Here is a 10,173-nt window from a genome sequence, read left to right as displayed (position 1 = left end):
TGGCCCCACCTGCCGGTGGCTTCTGAGCTAGAAAATGTCTGATTGCAGTTGGGCAACTGAACCCAGTGAGTTCAGTGGCTCGTCTCAAATGGGGGCTCAGCCTAGCAAAGTTCTGAGTTCACCTCTGCTCAGAGACTCAAACTGGAATTGGGGTTCAGCCCAGGTCAGCACCACCGTGGGGATAGGGTCTCAAACTGAGGCCAGAGGCTTAACCAGAAGGATTAGCAACCCGGTAAGGGGTCAGGTCCAGTCTGGAGTCAGGGCTAGTCCAGATCGGTGGCCTAAACCAGAGATTAAGCCTCAGTGTGTGGTGTGGGGGACGAGGGGGTGTCAGAGTTTCGGGATGAAGTTAGGACTCAACTTGCAGAGAGGGAGTTCACCTGGGGTCAGCGTTCAGCCTGGAGTCCGGTCTAGCCTGGAATCTGGGGGTGGGGCTCCAATTGCCTCACTCTGGAATAAAAGGCTTAGCCTAAGGCTGGGGTCTCAGCCTGGGGTCATAGGTCATCCTAGGGTCAAACTTTAACCTGAGGCCAGCTTTAGGCCTCTCTGTGGACCAGGAAGATTAGGAAAACAGGTCAGGCCTGAACAGATGCGTGTGTTTACCAAAAGCCTGAGCTCTGGCTGGGAGCCACATCTCTGGGGCAAGAAGAGGAAGTCCGTCCTTGGGGATACTGGGAAATGTAGTTTATTTAATGCTTTGTGGACCTTGTCTGCGGCCGCTGCACTCTGGGTAATGTAGTTCCAGACCGTTAAGAGTGGGTGGAGAAATTCCGCTTCAAGGGCCGGATATCAGATCCATGACAATTGGTTAGATAAACTGCTCATTAAATCACATCCGGACAATCTTTATAGCGATTGGTAAGAGTGAGCCCGGCGGTTAAGCGTTATCGGCACTCCCATTCGGAACCGGTGCTGTCCATCGGGTGACGTAAGCAGGCGGGCTTGCGGAGAGGCAATTGCTGACTGGTTGGCGGACTGCAAATCCCGAAGCGCCGGGCCCCGCCGTGCTGCGATTGGCTCATCGGTGGGCGGGCTTGGGCGCCAGAGGCGGAGTCGGGGAGGCGGTGGCTCCAGAGATGGCAGTGAGCGAGAGGAGGGGGCTCGGCCGCGGGAGCCCCGCGGAGTGGGGGCAGCGGCTACTTCTGCTGCTGCTGTTGGGTGGCTGCTCCGGGCGCATCCACCGGCTGGCGCTGACGGTGAGGCCCGCCGCGCGAGGGTCTGGGGTCGGGGGCGCAACTTTGTCTCGGAGAAGCCCCCTGGCTTGGAGTGGTCTCGTCCGCCCTCCCCCCCCGACGCGGTGGAGTGGTCCGGCGCCCCCCGTTTCCGGGCCCGGAGTGGCCTAGTCCCGGGATCCCCTTCGGTCCTCCGGATGGAGTTGCTGGGCCAGCCTCGCTGTGGTCGGCCCCCTCCCTTCGGGGGCGGGGCTCCATCTCTTGGGGACTACACCCCCCTCCCCCCAACTGGGTCTTAGTCCTTTAAATTCTTGGAATCACTTTTGGGGCGCTAGAGACCCTGGAGCCGCACAGCGGGGTCCTGGGGGGCTATAGAGTGGGGTCCTCTGGGCACGTAATGGGATTTGGGGGGTTCCGTTGAAATGTTGCTGGGAGCTCAACTGGAATCTAAAAGTTCTTCGGGGAGGTGAAGGCCAGGCACGCCGAGGTGAATAACTGTTCTCCGGGTGGTGCTCACCCCAATGGGGAGACTTCCAGGTGCCCCAGGATCTCTGTTCCTGGGCTGTCAGAACAGAGGTCGCAGAATGCAGGGCCACCCTTTCCCTGCAGGGAGGAAGTCTCTCTCAACTTTCTCTTGTCATCCTCTGGGCCTGTCCTAAATAGAGGGGTACCAGGAGGCCCTTCTGGAGGTCCTCGTGCCAGACCCCTGGGGCTGGGCAGGCGGAAAGAGGTCTGAACTGCCTCTGCCTCCTTGGTCTCCGGCAGGGGGAGAAGCGAGCAGACATCCAGCTGAACAGCTTCGGTTTCTACACCAATGGCTCCCTGGAGGTGGAGTTGAGCCTCCTGCGGCTGGGCCTCCGGGAGGCAGAAGAGAAGTCCCTGCTGGTGAGGGACCTTGAGGAGTTTGCTGGAGGAGAGCAGGGTGCAATCCCCCGGTTCTGGGTTCCCAGCTCTGCCGCTACCCATGTGATCTTGTACAAGTCCCGTGATCTCTCTGAGCCTGTTTCGTCATCTGTAACTGGGAGTAATGATGTCTTACACAGGATGTGCTAGGCACTTTTCTTAAGACTTGGGGGACAGGCGGGGCGCGGTGGCTCAGGCTTTGTAGTCCTAGCACTTTGGGAGGCCAAGGTGGGAGGATTGCCTGAGGCCAGGAGTTCAAGACCAGCCTGGGCAACATAGTGAGAACCCCCGTCTCTACAAAAAGTTTTTAAAATTAGCCGGGCGTGGTGAGGTGTGCCTGTAGTCCCAGCCAGTCGGGAGGCTGAGGTGAGAGGATCGTTTGAACCCGGGAGTTCGAGGCTGTAGTGAGCTATGATCCTGCCACTGTATTCCAGCTTGAGAAACAGAATGAGGTCCACCCACCATCCCAACTGTAAAAAAGAAAAAGAGAGAGCGTGTGAGATCTAGCACATGTTAGGTGTTCAGTAAATGTGAGGTGAGGTTTCTATTGCTACTGAAAGGGATAGCTGGGAGGTCTCTACTGTCCCTCACACCCTCCCCCTTTTTGTTTTTCCACCCACCAGGTGGGGTTCAGTCTCAGCCGGGTTCGATCTGGCAGAGTTCACTCCTATTCAGTGAGTGGAGGGAATGGGGAAGACGGGAGAAGGGGCTGGAGGGAGGGGGTAGGGTCTGTCCTCTGCACCTGTAACCCAAGGGCCCCTGTTCTTTGTCAGAGGCAGGAGCCAGAAGATCCCGTGGGTGGACAGGGAGGGAGACAGGGTGGAGCTGGACCAGGAGAGGAGTAACCAAGACTGCCTCCTGCCCACCCCCCAGACCCGGGATTTCCAGGACTGCCCTCTCCAGAAAAACAGTAGCAGTTTCCTGGTCCTGTTTCTCATCAACACGAAGGATCTGCAGTGAGTTGGGGACCGGGGGTCGCTCAGATCCTTCATCTGCGTTTCCCTGGTGTGATGCCCACAGGCACCTGGGCTGATCAGGTGGGATGAGAAGCAGAGAGAGAAAGCCACTTACTTTTTAGTTTTGCCTTCAAGTCTTCTGATTGTTGGAAGGAAGGAGAGAGGGACTCAGCGGGTGTTGGTGTCTCAGGGCAGAAGACCCGGATACAGAGGGTTGTTGTGAGAATGAATAACAATTGTTCACACATATTGAGCGCTTCCGGTGTCCCGGAGCTTTAACACATTAACTCATCCATTCCTTATCCTGTGATCATCTCGGCTCTTCAGACAAGAAAACTGAGTCCCAGGAATTGGGATTCTGGGGCCAGAGTGACAAAACCATGTTGCTTTTCTGTAGATAAAATGTTTGCTTTTTAAATAATATACTTAGGGCCAGGCAGTGGCTTATGCCTGTAATTCCAGTACTTTGGGAGGCTGAGGCAAACGGATTGCTTGGGCTCAGGAATTGTAGACCAGCCTGGGCAACATGGCAAAACCTTGTCTTTGGCCGGGCGCGGTGGCTCACGCTTGTAATCCCAGCACTTTGGGAGGCCGAGGCGGGTGGATCACGAGGTCAGGAGATCGAGACCACAGTGAAACCCCGTCTCTACTAAAAATACAAAAAAAAAAAATTAGCCGGGCGTGGTGGCGGGCGCCTGTGGTCCCAGCTACTTGGAGAGGCTGAGGCAGGAGAATGGCGTGAACCCGGGAGGCGGAGCTTGCAGTGAGCCGAGATCACGCCACTGCACTCCAGCCTGGGCGACAGAGCGAGACTCCGTCTCAAAAAAAAAAAAAAAAAAAAAAAAAAAAAAACCTTGTCTTTACTAAAAAAACAAAAAATGTACAGGAATTAGCCAGGCATGGTGGTGCACGCCTGTAGTCCCAGCTACTCTGGAAGCTGAGGTGGGAGGATCTCCTGAGCTGGGGAGGTGGAGGTTGCAGTGAGCCAAGTTTGCACTGCTGCACTCCAGCCTGGACGACAGATCAAGAGCCTGTCTCAAAATAATAATAATAATAATAATAAAGTAGGGCTGGCCACGGTGGCTCATGCCATTAATTCCAGTGCTTTGGGAGGCTGGCTGAGCCAGGAGGATCACTTGAAGCCAAGAGTTCAAGACCAGCCTGGGCAACATAGGGAGACCCCTGTCTCTATAGAAAATTTAAAAATTATCCAAGTGTGGTGGTGTGCGCCTGTGGTCCCATCTACTCTGGAGGCTGAGGTGGGAGGATTGCCTGATCCCAGGAATTTGAGGCTGCAGTGAGCTGTGATTGCACCACAGCACTCCAGCTTGGGCGACAGAGCAAGACCCTGTCTCTAAAGAAAAGAGAAAAAGAGTAGATTAATGTCATGGGAAATGACAAATAATTGCTGATGCAGGCAGCACAGGAAGGCGGCAGCCGCCTTGACGGTGGGAACCAAAGGCTGAAACTCAGTGATAACTGACTCAGCTGGACCCCGCCCCTCAGGGAGGACACGCAGAGGGTCCCAGAGGCCACTGAGTCCTTTGCGAGTACCTGAGCCAGGTTCAGAACCCCAGCCTCATTCCCCACCCCAACCTCACCCCAGGGTCCAGGTGCGGAAGTATGGAGAGCAGAAGACGTTGTTTATCTTTCCCGGGCTCCTCCCGGAAGCACCCTCGGAACCAGGGCTCCCGAAGCCACAGGCCACAGTCCCCCGCAAGGTGGATGGCGGTGAGTCAGGCTGGCTGTGCAGACAGGGGTGGATGGGCAGGTCTGCCCTTTGCACCCTCCATCCCATTTTCCCACTGCCCCTCTATCCATCCATCTCTTAAAATCACTGCCCGGTCTTTTACAGGAGGGGCCTCTGCAGCCAGCAAGCCCAAGTCAACACCCGCAGTGATTCAGGTTTCAGGGAGGCAGGGCAGGAGGGAAGACGCACACCCGAGGGCCCTGCGGGGACCCAGAACCAGCTGATGGAGGGGCTCTGTCCCTTCAGGGTCCTAGCGGGAAGGACAAGGACCTCGTGTTGGGCCTGAGCCACCTCAACAACTCCTACAACTTCAGTGTGAGTGTTTGCAGCGCCTGCGGCCCTACCGTCACCCCAGAGCACGGGACCCCAAGCTGAGCCTTCCTGTGGCCCTACCGTCACCCCAGAGCACGGGACCCCAAGCTGAGCCTTCCTGTGGCCCTACCATCACCCCAGAGCACGGGACCCCCAAGCTGAGCCTTCCTGTGGCCCTACCGTCACCCCAGAGCACGGAACCCCAAGCTGAGCCTTCCTGTGGCCCTACCATCACCCCAGAGCACAGGACCCGCAAGCTGAGCCCTCCTGCAGCCCTACCGTCGCCCCAGACCACGGGACCCCCAAGCTGATTGTCGCCCCAGAACACGGGTCCCCCAGGCTGAGCCCTCCTCTCTCCCCCCGCCCAGTTCCACGTGGTGATCGGCTCTCAGGCGGAAGAAGGCCAGTACAGCCTGAACTTCCACAACTGCAACAATTCAGTGCCAGGAAAGGAGCATCCATTCGACATCACGGTGAGCGGAGGAGAGGGCAGCAGGGCCAGGGAGCGGCCACTGCGGGCCCGGAGCGCCTCGCCCCGCTTAGCTTCTCCCAGCCCTCCCGGGTGCGAAGTAGCTGTTACACCCATTTGAGAGATGGGGCCAACTGAGGCTCAGAGTGGATGAGTGGCCCAGTAGAAAGTGAGAGAGCTGGAGACCCCCACTTGCTGCTCTCCCAGGCCAGCGGTCAGGCTGTGCCCCTGCCACCGCCGCCCACCACTGCCCCCTCCGCAGGTGATGATCCGGGAGAAGAACCCCGATGGCTTCCTGTCGGCGGCGGAGATGCCCCTTTTCAAGCTCTACATGGTCATGTCCGCCTGCTTCCTGGCCGCCGGCATCTTCTGGGTGTCCATCCTCTGCAGGAACACGTAATGCCCCTGCCCCTGGGTGTCCCCCACGTCCCTTCACCAGACCCCCATCCCTATGCCCTGCTGATGCCCCTCACCCCCATCTCTCCCTGACCCTCCCACCAGGTACAGCGTCTTCAAGATCCACTGGCTCATGGCGGCCTTGGCCTTCACAAAGAGCATCTCTCTCCTCTTCCACAGCGTGAGAGTCTTGGACCGGGGAGCAGCGGGGGGTGGGCTGAAAGGAAGAGACCATCCGGGCCATCCCCCAAATCTCCGCAGACCCTGAGCTTGTGGGAGGGCCATCCGCCAGCTATCCACGTGTCCACCCATTTTACCAGTGTGGCCAGCAGCCCGTCCGCCAGTCCTGCTGGGCAGCTCTGTCCACCACTGTCCCTTGGTTCAGCTGTGACTGTCCGTCTCATTGATTGTCCAACCATTCACCCCTCCAACTGTGACTTCCCTCCATTTTTTCAGCCCCAATTACCAGTTTTGAGTCCCACCCACCGTCCTCATTATTCAACTTTCTGACCACCCATCTGATGGTGACGGTCCGTGTTCCTAATCCCACCCCCACTACCACCAGCCTCCCACCCCTCTGTGCACCTCACTGTCCGTCTGTCCGTCCACCCCCAGATCAACTACTACTTCATCAACAGCCAGGGCCACCCCATCGAAGGCCTTGCCGTCATGTACTACATCGCACACCTGTGAGTGTTCCCCACTCTGCTGGACAGCTGGGGGGAGGCGGGCAGGGGAGGGTGGGCCCCCCACCTCATCACGCCCTCCCCTGCTCCTTCAGGCTGAAGGGCGCCCTCCTCTTCATCACCATCGCTCTGATCGGCTCAGGCTGGGCCTTCATCAAGTACGTCCTGTCGGATAAGGAGAAGAGGGTCTTTGGGATCGTGATCCCCATGCAGGTGCGTATGGAGCAGCCTCCGGAGCAGGGCGGGGAGGGCTGCACAGGGAGGTGGGGGCAGAGGGGAGCGTGCCAGGCAGTGCCCACCCACCCCCGCCACCTGCGCAGGTCCTGGCCAACGTGGCCTACATCGTCATCGAGTCCCGCGAGGAGGGCGCCAGCGACTATGTGCTGTGGAAGGAGATTTTGTTCCTGGTGGACCTCATCTGCTGCGGCGCCATCCTGTTCCCCGTAGTCTGGTGAGGACCCTGCCCCCGGGCTGAGGCTCTGCCCTGTGCACGTGGGCGATGTCCGCACTGACCGCACCCTGTGTCCTCCACTTGTCCCAGGTCCATCCGGCATCTCCAGGACGCGTCTGGCACAGACGGGAAGGGTGAGGCCCTGCGCCTGCGGGTCCTCTGCTCATGGCCCCCTTCCTGCCCCAGGCCCTTCTTTCTGCCCCTTAGATGCCCCTCCTGGCCTCTCTGCCCAGCCCCCAGGCCTCTGCCTCCCTGCACGCCCCAGTCTGGCCTCTCTTTCCCCCGAATGCCTCTATCTGGCCTCTCTGCCCTGTTGGGTGGCCCTTCCCTCCTCTCTGATCTCCCCCTTCGGCCTTTCTGCCCCACCTAATGTCCCCTCCAGACTTTCTGCTTCTTGGACACTCCCTCAGATATTCTGTTTGTCGCCTCTCCCAGCCCCCAGCCCCCTCCCCTTCCTCCCACCCTCAGTCTCCCCTGACTGCCCTCTCTGTGCCCACTCTCAGTGGCGGTGAACCTGGCCAAGCTGAAGCTGTTCCGGCATTACTATGTCATGGTAGGAGCCCGCCTCGCTCACAGCGGGTTTGGGGGGGATTACTGGCCTGCTGCACACCCACCCCAGCCCCTCAGCTGCTGCCCCATCCCAAGGCCCCCATCCAGGCTCCCCAGCCCGCAGTCCTGCAGTCCAGCCACATGCCTGCCCGTGCCCCTACAGTCCTGGCCCCACGCCTGCTCGCACCCCTGCAGGTCATCTGCTACGTCTACTTCACCCGCATCATCGCCATCCTGCTGCAGGTGGCTGTGCCCTTTCAGTGGCAGTGGCTGTACCAGGTGAGCCCGAGGCCCAGGTGGGACGGGAGGGCGGCCACGGTGGGGGTGGGGGTGCGCCTGACGCCCCCACTCTGCCCTGTTCCCCAGCTCTTGGTGGAGGGCTCCACCCTGGCCTTCTTCGTGCTCACGGGCTACAAGTTCCAGCCCACAGGGAACAACCCGTACCTGCAGCTGTCCCAGGAGGACGAGGAGGATGTTCAGATGGAGCAAATGTGAGCCGGGCACCATAGGCAGGGCCGGCGGCTCTGGGGATGGAGTAGGGGGTGGGCAGCTCTAAGGGCAGGGTGGGCAGGGGGGAGGGACTGTAGCAGCCCTGGGGACAGTGTTAGGGCAGAGCCTGCTGTTGAGGAGGGATGGAGGGGAGATGGGGGGCAGCCAGGGCAGCTGTGGAGTACCTAAGGCCAGGCTGAGCTAGGGGTGGGGTTAGGGCCGCTAGGGAGACACCCAGGGCTGCTCTGGGGGCGGGGGTGGGCGGGGCCTAGGTAGTTCGGGTAGGACGGGTGGGGCCTGGGCTGCTGTGGGCGTAAGGTGGGCGCGGCCTGAGTGGTTACGGGTAGAGTGGGTGGGGCCAGGGCTGCTGGGGGCGGGGCCTAGGTGGTTGGGGTAGAAGGGTAGGGCCAGCGCTGCCGTGGGAGTGAGGTGGGTGCGGCCTGGGTGAGTCTGGGGTAGAGTGGGCAAGGCCAGGGCTGCTGTGGTTGGGGGGGCGGGGCCTGAGTGGTTCCGGGTAGAGTGGGTGGGGCCTGCTGCCCTGCAACGCTGGACGCCTCCTTGCTGTCTGCCCCCAGAATGACGGACTCTGGGTTCCGGGAAGGCCTCTCCAACGTCAACAAAACAGCCAGCGGGCGGGAACTGTTATGATCACCTCCACATCTCAGACCAAAGGGTCCTCCTCCCCCATCGTTTCTCACTCCTGCCCTTCTTCCACAGCGTATGTGGGGAGGTGGAGGGGGTCCATGTGGACCAGGCGCCCAGCTCCCAGGGACCCCAGTTCCCGGACAAGCCCATTTGGAAGAAGAGCCCCTTCCTCCCCCAAGTATTGGGCAGCCCTGTCCTCACCCTGGGACCACCCCTGCCTTCCAGCTATGTGTACAATAATGACCAATCTGTTTGGCTACGCCGGTGTCTTGCCTTTTTGGGGGTTGGGGTGTACACGGAGGTTGTGTTTACAATGTAGAAACCTGTTTTTGCTGTGTAGGGGGGGGGCGGGCACAGGGTCCGTGTCTTTGCATATTCAATAAATGTTCAGCAACCGCTGCATGCAGGGCCCAAAGCCAGGCTCTGGGACGGAGCGGTCACGAAGACCCACCTGGTCACAGCCCTCAAGGGGCTCCCAGTGCCCAGGGTGGGGGTCAGGCAGAGGGACATGTCACCTGGCAGTACCATCACTGGGTCGTCAGCACCGTGACGGGAACTGCGCAGGGCTCTGACCCAGCCTTGGGAGCCAGGACAGGCCAGTAGAAACATGGTGGAAGAGCTCATTCCCAGATGAGGAAACTGTCAGCATGAAAACTGGGGGCGGGGGGACAACGGGGATTTGAAGGCCCCTAAGTGGCTCAGGCTACAGAGGAAAAGAAAGAATAGGATGGGCGTGGTGGTTCACGCTTGTAATCCCAGCACTTTGGGAGGCCAAGGTGGACGGGTCGTTTGAGATCAAGAGTTTGAAACCAGCCTGGTCAACATGGTGAAACCCTGTCTCTACTAAAAATATAAAAATTTGCTCGGTGTGGTGGCAGGTGCCTGTAATCCCAGCTACTTGGGAGGCTGAAATGGGAGAATTGCTTGAGCCAGGGAGGTAGAGGTTGCAGTGAGCAGAGATTGTACCATTGCACTCCAGCCTGGGCAACAGAGCAAGACTCCATCTCAAAAACAAATAATAATAATAGAAGCTAACCATTGCTACGCCACACTGTATATTAAGGCTTCTGTGGATTTTGATTTGTTAAAAAGCCTGTGAGGCACAGAGAGGGTAAGAAACCTCCTTGAGGTCACACAGCTAATGAGTGAGTGGGAGACTCGGCTCACAGCCAGACACTGACTATATGCATTGCTGCTCCATAGCTAGACTCCCTGGGACCAAATCTCTCAGCCTGTTGCCATTTGCTGTGTGACCCTGGATCACTGGCTTACTGTCTCTGTTTCCTTGCATATAACATGGGGCCTCCTAAGTTTGTTGAGTATCACATACAATAGCAGGTGTCAGTGGCTTGGCACAGCACCCAGCTGCACAGCCTCGACCTGACTTCTAGGAAA

The 10,173-nt window shown here is 58.9% G+C and overlaps 1 protein-coding gene across 7 annotated transcripts; it reads left to right on the top strand.

Moving 5' to 3' along the window:
* Window positions 1-934: 934 nt before the first annotated feature.
* Window positions 935-9,037, top strand: GPR108 (G protein-coupled receptor 108). 7 transcript variants are annotated; one of them, XM_055240244.2, is made up of 18 exons: window positions 935-1,196; window positions 1,938-2,057; window positions 2,699-2,749; window positions 2,949-3,031; window positions 4,638-4,762; window positions 4,887-4,936; window positions 5,028-5,096; window positions 5,462-5,566; window positions 5,825-5,958; window positions 6,064-6,139; window positions 6,574-6,647; window positions 6,740-6,857; window positions 6,965-7,095; window positions 7,186-7,229; window positions 7,599-7,648; window positions 7,840-7,923; window positions 8,068-8,135; window positions 8,709-9,037. In XM_055240244.2, exons 1-18 carry the CDS (start codon window positions 1,077-1,079, stop codon window positions 8,779-8,781), a joined length of 1,575 nt encoding a protein of 524 aa, XP_055096219.1. In that variant the 5' UTR covers window positions 935-1,076; the 3' UTR covers window positions 8,782-9,037. The 7 variants fall into 7 exon arrangements, with proteins under 7 accessions (XP_055096219.1, XP_055096216.1, XP_063471920.1 ...); XM_055240241.2 differs by having other exon boundaries at window positions 938-1,196; window positions 7,808-7,923; window positions 8,011-8,135; XM_055240242.2 differs by having other exon boundaries at window positions 939-1,196; window positions 7,888-7,923; window positions 8,011-8,135.
* The last annotated feature ends 1,136 nt before the right edge of the window (window positions 9,038-10,173 follow it).

Source organism: Symphalangus syndactylus, chromosome 13 (assembly GCF_028878055.3).
Source record: "Symphalangus syndactylus isolate Jambi chromosome 13, NHGRI_mSymSyn1-v2.1_pri, whole genome shotgun sequence".
Lineage (NCBI taxonomy): Eukaryota > Metazoa > Chordata > Mammalia > Primates > Hylobatidae > Symphalangus > Symphalangus syndactylus.
This window is presented reverse-complemented; position numbering and strand designations above follow the sequence as displayed.

Coding starts and splice junctions, on each gene's coding strand:
- GPR108 (XM_063615850.1), top strand. CDS start 1,077: ATGGCAGTGAGCGAGAGGAGGGGGCTCGGCCGCGGGAGCCCCGCGGAG. Junction 2,058..2,698: donor CAGAAGAGAAGTCCCTGCTG/GTGAGGGACCTT, acceptor TCCACCCACCAG/GTGGGGTTCAGTCTCAGCCG. Junction 5,959..6,063: donor TCCATCCTCTGCAGGAACAC/GTAATGCCCCTG, acceptor CCCTCCCACCAG/GTACAGCGTCTTCAAGATCC.